Genomic DNA, 8,042 nt, shown 5'->3' with positions numbered 1-8,042 from the left:
CCATGTATGTGTCCTAGATCATACTTCTATAAGTGAAATCCTGCATGAATATGATTCATAAATTTGGAAGAAAATCCCTGTAGCATAAGAATGAATATGAGCTGTGTTGAGAGTTGAGAAATATATAGGTTTATGGAATTGGAAGGAGTGTGTGCTCAATATTCAGTATATAATTCAAGATATACCATGTCCAGTGAATGAAAAACTCGAAAATAAATTTAGGACAACTGTAGACTTTTCTAAATTGATTTAATGTTAAATAACTATTTCTTAAGTTTATGTTCATATAGAATATAATAAAAACAAAATCATCACAGTTAAGAAAAACAATAAACTAGCCAACTTAACATTACATGGCAATTTTACTAACTATTAAAATTCATATGGGTATGTTTTTTTCTATCTATATACTTAGTCTCCTATATTCCTACACATGTACTTATGTATATATATATTTATATATTTTTCATTACTTTTATATATCTGTATCAGTGACTATAATTCTTCAAGTAAATGTCGAAAAGCACTTTGTTGCAATAATCTGGCAAGCTCTTACATTGCATAGCCATAATATTGAGAAATTTCCATATCCCTCTCCCTCTGAAGGAAAATCTGCAGTTTCCCAGTAGAGGGGTTCTTGACAGCATTTTCACGCTCTTGTTGGGCACACCTCTTCATGGCCTCCCTCTCTGGCCTCTGCTCTTTTGTGATGGGTTGTGAGACAACTGGTCCCAGAATGTCGTCTTTCTTCCATGGAATGGGTTGGCGGCTGAAGTCATGCAGCAGATATTGGGTTTGAGGTTTGGGAGGTGATGGTACCTTGTTCCTGGCAGCAGAAACAAGCTCTCTCTGGAATGATGTGTTAGATGATGCTCTGGAGGGTACAGGCCTCGAGGTGGCCACCTGGAGCACAGCACTAGACTGGTTGGGGTTGGTTACATTAGGTCCAGTGGCACTGGAGGAAATTGGAGGAGCTGGCTTGGCAAAGGCTATCAAAGATGTGCTCACAGGAGGTGGTTGGGCTGGCCTGAGTGTGGTAGTTTGAACTGAGTGAGAGTGAGGCTGCACAGGGTAAACTGTAGTGGGCCTGTGTAAAGCCAGGGAAAGGGGCTTTCTAGAAGCAGGTCTGGATTGAGGCTTGTCCAGAGTTGGAAAAGGCAGAGGCACTAACTTGACCTTCCCAGCTGGGGGCAGCTCATACTGGGATGGAGATAGACAATCTTTGTCAACACTGCTCTTTGCTCTCTGAAACTTCCCTGGACTTTTGGGAGGACCCTGGCCCTCACATGGCAGGTTTAACACTGTTGTAGTAACTGAGCCTGGACCTGGATCTTTGTTGCTGGTGAAGGTTTGCAGACCTCTGAAGGAGGAGATGCCAGTTTTCTTCTCACTCTTCTTCCCCAGTGGGTGGAAGACCTGCACGGACTCTAGCATGTGCATTGCAAGGTTGGTTCGAGGCTTCTTGAAGCTGTTTTGACTGAGCTCAGGTGGTTTTCTCTTCCTTTTGGTCTTGGAGATGGAGGGCTCCTTTTCTGCTTTGACTCTCTTCCTTGACTGCTTAAGCGCCTCTGTTTTCTTGGATTTATTCTCTGGCCCACTTGGTCTTTCTTGCCCCTGTTTTCTACCTCTTTTGCTCTTGCTGGGGGGCCCTTTGGGAGCTTTGCCTTCTGGGTGCTTTGCCATGATGTCAATAGCCCTGTCACTGGCCCCAGCAACACCCACAGCCCCCTCTCCCTCCACCAGGTCCTGGTGCTGGATTTTGGCCTGAGGAGACCCCTCAAGAAACTCAAAGGATTTATGTTTGTTCTTCCTCACTTGGTCAGAGGGGCCACTGGTGACTCTCCAGTTTTCACAGGACTGACCTTGGTCTATGTCTGTGAGGGTGTTTAGGAGTTGGGGAAGTTTAATGTCTGCCCCAAACCTCGTGATGTCTTTAAAGACGAAGCTGGATCCAATCTCATTCTCTAGCCCCACAAGCTCTTTAGGACCCATGCTGATGCATCCCAAATGAGCCTTATCAGAATCAGGCTTCTGCCTGAGGCTCTCAGTGTCAGTGCAGTGCAGAGGCTGCTGCAAGTCAGGGTGTTCCAAAGTCAGGATTTGCGTGTCTTGGTTTTCTTTTGTGCCCTCTTTTATCTCAGGCATGGTTTTGTCCTCTGGTTGTTCCAAACTTGGAGCTGGAGGCAAGGCCAGGAACTCTGAAGGACTGTGGATGGGGGCTGTTAATGCCCTGTCCCCGTTGACAGCTGGTGGCCTTATCTGGGAAACCTTGACACAGGAGTTGCAGAGTTCTGGACTCTGCAGCTGACAGTGTGTCTGACCTGAAGGTGGCAATCCCAGGGACATCTCCATTTGAACCACTGGAAAAGAGTGAAGGAAGAAGTCAGTGCCTGGGGTCAATGAGATGCTCCTCACCCCCAACCCCATTTCATAGGACCATAGCATTTGGTCCCTGCAGCAGTGGGAGGACATTCCTATGAGCTTTTGATGAAGAGCTTGGATGCTACCTCTGTGGGCAGATGGATGGTGATGGCTCTGTTTCTGCAGACCACTGCATGTCATGCTTTCTCAGAGATTTTTATTTTCCTTCCTGTTTGTGTGGTTTGTGGAGGAAAACCCTCAGTAGGTCAGTTAACAAATTACGTGGACGTGTGCTCCTCACTTTCCTTCCCCTTTGTCTTTATGAAGAGCACCTCTCATGTTCGTGGAACTTTGCTACTAGGTAGGTTGTCTGGTCCATAATTTCCAAAAACTTACCTTACCCTTTGAATAATGTCGTTACTCAGATGACCCCAGAATCTTGGTTTTTTATGTAGGTTTAGGTATCTAAACCCACCTAGGCAGTCCTGCAAGGCAAGCATTTAAACAACCAGCAATTTTCTCCAGTCCCATGTTTCACAATGTTATAAGTGGAAGGGAAAATGGTATGAGAATTTGAAATTGTTGGGCTTGTGTGAGACTCAGTAGTAGAGAACATGTCTACATGATCTTATGTTCTTGGACATGGGTACCTCTGCAGTACTACAGCAAAAGAAAAAAAAAGCAAAACAAACAAACAAACAAATAATAAAGGAGCAGGCTTAGCCAAATTAGAAATGGTACCTTGACTATGCCATACTCTCTCTACAATTTTAAGTGTCAGAAAATTCCAGGACAGGTGCTGAGAATCTGGGAGGAATTCTTCCTCCAGGACAGATTCTGAGCTACATTGCTCTGGAGGATTTCAACTCATGGAAAATCCCATGTTACCAAAACAAGTCCTCAGTGTCTTCTAGACACAAGATCTATAATAGGTCAGGAAGGAGTCTATTGCAGTATATTGGTGGATAGGACGGATTATTCTGTATAGTTAGTTACATGTGTGACTATGGTGTGCTCCATGGATATCATTTAATACAGGATGGATGCTACTCACTGTGGCCTTGCATTCTCTCTTTTGATAGAGTCTAAAGGTGGTGGTGGAAAGCCAGAGCTATACTTAACCTGTCAGGAGACTCATTCTCCCTCTGTGTGGACTGTCCACTACTAAAAGATAGAGGTCAAATTCTTTGGAGTGCTGATCCCACTACTTCCCTCCTGGATCTGTACTCACCGGGAAGACCGTTGTCTGGCATGGACTGAGCAGATGTGGAATAGGAGAAGGCAGAGGTAAAAAGTGGTATTTGGATATTCCTTGGCTGAATCTCCTTTAGCACCATCACCATCTCTGGTTGGAGCGCAGAGGTCTGACTCCCAGGGTAGGACACAGAGCCATGGGGCTGCAAACACTGCCCAAATTCTCCAGCTATCAGAGGGCCCAGGTTGTTGTGCTCATAGTAATAGACCTGGCTGCCCTCCTGGTAGGAAGGTGCCAGGCTATATCCTTGACTTGGCATATGCGGTGGTGTGACCTGGACAAAGCTGGCAGGCAGTGTTGGATAAAAAGGAACTATGACATTGGGATCTAAACTTTTATCACACTGGTTTGTCACAGCCAGGGAGGAGAGTGTAGTGTCCTGGTCAATGAGGGTCATATTGAATTCCTGGAGTTCATCTTCCCTCCCTTGAGTGCTTCCAGTGCAATCCCACTTGAGAGCACCTGGATAGGAGGGTGCCGAGGTAGAAATCCTGCCCTGCTCTGTTAGCACTGTCAGCATGGTTGTGCCAGCATGTGGGTTAAGATAGGCATTACCCATGAGCGGCTGGAGAGAAGTACTGGATGCTGATAGTAGAAGCCATGCTGAACTCACATCTGGGGTGCAGACCCTGGAAAAGTTGCACACCCTTCCTGCAGGCTGTATGGAGTTGCTCAGCAGAGGCAGAGAAGGGTGCAGAGTTCTTTCTGTCCCAAAGTCAGGTGAACTTTGGAAATTTTCTGTAGAGAGGAAGAAGACAGTGGGAAAATGGTGAGGTTGATGTTTTCTAGGTTACTGTGGGGAGCAGTGCTATATCCAGTTTGTACTAGCTGTGATTGACTAAGACTGAAGTTTTCTCCAGCATCCCAATTGCAAGTGCTCAGATTGATTCTTGGCACTAGCCAGAATGACACTCCTTTGATGAGCTACCTGATTTTCCTCTGTGGGCATGGAATTCCTGGTTGATCTGGTTCAACCTTAGCTCCAACGTAGACATATTCCTTCTTTGCCCTGCTTTGTCTTGTTCTCATACCTGCTGTAACATTGCCTCCAAACTCTGTCCTACAGTAGCAGTGTTTAGAGGTAGGAGAGCCTTAGATAGCTTCTCAAGCTACTGCCTTTTCCCTGTGCTGTGCACATCTATGTAAAGAGACATGGACTCTTTACTTAAGAGTAGGCTGGACTTGAAATCACAGAAACCAACCTGCCTCTGGATCTGACATGCTGCTTTTATAGTTGAGTACCAGGACCACCAATCTTATCCATACTCTGTGGGTATTTTTGTTTTTTAAAAAGTACATGTCAGGGAGTTTGTATATGAATATTTTATTTACTTAATTATCTTTGCTACCTCCTCCTTTGTCCCTCCCACTCCTGTAACTGATGACATCTTATATAAGTATAACTCTTAAACACCTGTGTGTTTATGACTTTATGTATACAACCTGCTACTCACATTTTGTGGTGTGTACATGTGTTTAGGGCTGACCCTTTGGGATTTGGTAACCTATTAGAAGGTTGATCCCTGAATAAGATTTACTCTTCCTCTGTTCCTGTTAATTGCCTGTAACTCTTGGAGAGGGGAAGCCTTGTGAGGATTTCCCACCTCTGTCAGTTAGTGTTGTACGGAGAACAACTGACTATGGAGTTCTCAGCCCCAACTAATAGTATCCAACAAAACCAGTGCATACAAGAATCAGAAAACTCTGCACAAGATGTGGTAGATTGTAAAAGGTGGGAACCAGAGTGGGATAATATTCTCTATATATGACAGTGAACTTGTGCCGAGAGGAATCTTAACAATATGGTTGCCTAAACAAGGCTTGGGAAATGAAAGTGCCTTGAGCCTTTTGATTTAAAATGTGTGATTCTCTGCAACATTCTGTCCCAGACTATCTTTGTGTTCTTTTAAGTTCATCTCTGCAGGTTTGACTCCTTCTATTTCTCTATTTTCTATCCCTTCATCTTTAATCTTTGGATTTTTTGTCCCCCAGTTCTTGTGAATCTGTCTTTCATGTAACAGCTTCAATATTTCTTTCACTAGAAGAATTACCTTTGCAGAGTCTAGCCCCCTCTTAGTCTCTCTCACATTCCTTCTCTTTTAAGATTCAACAGCACAGAGCACAGACCATAGTAACACTGTAATCTCTCTGAGGTGAATAAAGAATCAGTTGAGAGTAAACTATGTGTCTAAAGTCACATTCTTAGTAAGAACAAAAGTTAATATGTCTTTCAACGTGAGATATCTATATCCATGTCATCCCTAGTATTCTATAGATTTAAACATATTTTAAAAATTAGGAAAGATGTGATCAAAAATATTTGAAAGTAGCTTTCCTTACCTGACATATTTAGGGGAGCTCTGTATGGGGAGTAACAGTACTCCACCCCACAATTGAGCTGGATAAATGGTAGTCTTTGTCTGATATGCTGACCAAACCAGCGAGTGTGTCCAGTATCAAACAGAGCTCACTGGTCACTGGTCACAGGTTACCTGTAATGATCCAAATTTGTTTACAGGCAGTACCATGGAAACCCCAGGATTCCACTAGGTGCTGGTAGGCTAAGAGGAGTATGATGTCATAAATCAGTCAGCAGCCAATGGGAAGGACAGATTCTGAGCTGCTAGACAGGATTGAGTGGACAAGATAATAGAGAAATAGTATCCCTGAATGCTGAGATAGGTGCTGGTGAAAGGAGGTAATCTTCACGTGGCTGTTCCTTTTGCATTGCCTTTTAGCTGAGGAAATCATATCAGTGTTTCTTACCAGATTCATGGACTGGTATTAATAACGTGCATATGATCTGTCACATTCCAACAAAATGTATCCCATCAACACACATTAAACATAGGGACAGTAGCCTTGGGCAGGAAGGAGAGGGTCACCTAGGTTGAGGCAACTAGGTTGAGAAACAGTTTTTGAGTTGTGAGCTGTCTGCATCTGTCCATGAACAAAGGAAGAGATCAAAGGGCTCCTTTGTGACTATGTTAAAGGGCAGGGCTAAGTTCATTGAAAGCACCTTGTAGCACCTTGAAAGACTGTGTCTCTTTTCAGGTTTCTTGTCCCAGAGTCTTTTTTTTTTAATTCTTTATTTGGCTATTCTGGCCTAGGTTGGCCTCAGATCCCTGTTCTCTCCTTCTCATCCCTGCTCTGTAGCCTTTGATCCTTGGACCAGCTTGCTCCTGCATCCTTACACTAGAGTGTGATAGCACAGTAAATTTCTAGACACAGTAGTCTTGATTTTGTCTGACAGATGCATGTAACATGGGTTCTTCACTTATCAGCAAACAACAGAAGGACAGATGATGAGGCTGACTGCATGTGTTCCCTCTTTCAGCATTTGTTGCTGTTCTTCTGCCCACGTTCTGCTTCCTCTGGATATTTTCTCTACTCTTCTTTCATTTTCCAGAGACAGGTTTTTCTCTTTAACTCATGTTGTTTTGGAACTGACTGTGTATCTCCCTCCAGCCTCAGACTCATGGACATTCTTTATGTCCATGGCTTTCTCTCTGTAGAATCATGATTGTAAGCTACCAAGTCTGGGTGTCTTATAAGGAGAGTGGCAGTTACTTTAGCTTCTTCCTCCTTGCAACAAACTCTAGAATCTTGGGCTTCTTGCACTGTCTGCCCTTCTTAGATCTGAGATCTGCCTAATGCAGAGACAGTGTATGAGGTAGAGAACAAAAGAAGGCCTTAGTTTGTACAGGGTGTTGGACTAAATGGAAAAAGAAAGTAATGTAGGTATTTTGGTTTATTTTTCTATAAATAACCAACCCTTTTACCATCTCAGGGTACCTTCATGCACCAGAATGCACCTGGTATTTTGTTGATACACAGAGAAATCTATCTTTCTTCATTTTATCCTATGTTGCACCTCCCATTTTTGTCACTCCCTGGTAAGTTCATAGACTGTTATTTGACATATGTCTAATATGAATTTATACACATTTTTATTCTATCTACCTCACAAAGCATTAACTAATACAACAGTGTTGATTAGTTTTTTATTAAAACTGATATTAGAGCCATTTTAACTGTCCTCCAGCAGTCACATGAGGTTCTAGAATGTTTACTCAGGGGCTTTTACTCTGAGCTAGTGCTGCTTCATTCACCTGCATGTCTAATTCTGTACAAATGTCCCTCCATGCAGACAGTGGAAAGTTGTTTAGTTCTGGACAGATTTCTGCAGTAAAAATGTCATTTTCCACATGACGTTAGAAATGAGATTCACTCCTCTTCTGTCAGCTGTTAAATAATTTGACACATTTGCAAAGATCAAGCTTGAAAGTATGCTCCTGGCTGTAGATGGCACAGGGAAAAAACATTGTCCTTCTGTAGCACTGTAGACCCAAGATGAGTATTGCCAGGACTTTGAAATTAAGCAGATTGAGAGAAGAGATAGATGGAGAAGAGGAGGGAGAGGAAG

The 8,042-nt window shown here is 43.3% G+C and overlaps 1 protein-coding gene across 1 annotated transcript; it reads right to left on the bottom strand.

Annotated features, from left to right (window-relative positions):
- Positions 1–552: 552 nt before the first annotated feature.
- On the bottom strand, positions 553–5,963 carry LOC147003312 (uncharacterized protein C2orf78 homolog). Its single transcript, XM_085842460.1, has 3 exons — positions 5,957–5,963; positions 3,593–4,354; positions 553–2,360 (listed from the first exon to the last, which is right to left on the bottom strand). The coding sequence occupies exons 1-3, from the start codon at positions 5,961–5,963 to the stop codon at positions 553–555; spliced, it is 2,577 nt and encodes an 858-aa protein (XP_085698586.1).
- Between the last annotated feature and the right edge of the window lie 2,079 nt (positions 5,964–8,042).

Source organism: Mus caroli, unplaced genomic scaffold, assembly GCF_978045245.1.
Source record: "Mus caroli unplaced genomic scaffold, Mus_caroli_1 scaffold_8, whole genome shotgun sequence".
NCBI lineage: Eukaryota > Metazoa > Chordata > Mammalia > Rodentia > Muridae > Mus > Mus caroli.
The sequence above is the reverse complement of the archived record's forward strand: the minus strand, read 5'-3'. Positions and strand labels throughout refer to the sequence as shown.

Coding starts and splice junctions, on each gene's coding strand:
- LOC147003312 (XM_085842460.1), bottom strand. Junction 2,361..3,592: donor GCCAGACAACGGTCTTCCCG/GTGAGTACAGAT, acceptor ACTCTTTTCCAG/TGGTTCAAATGGAGATGTCC.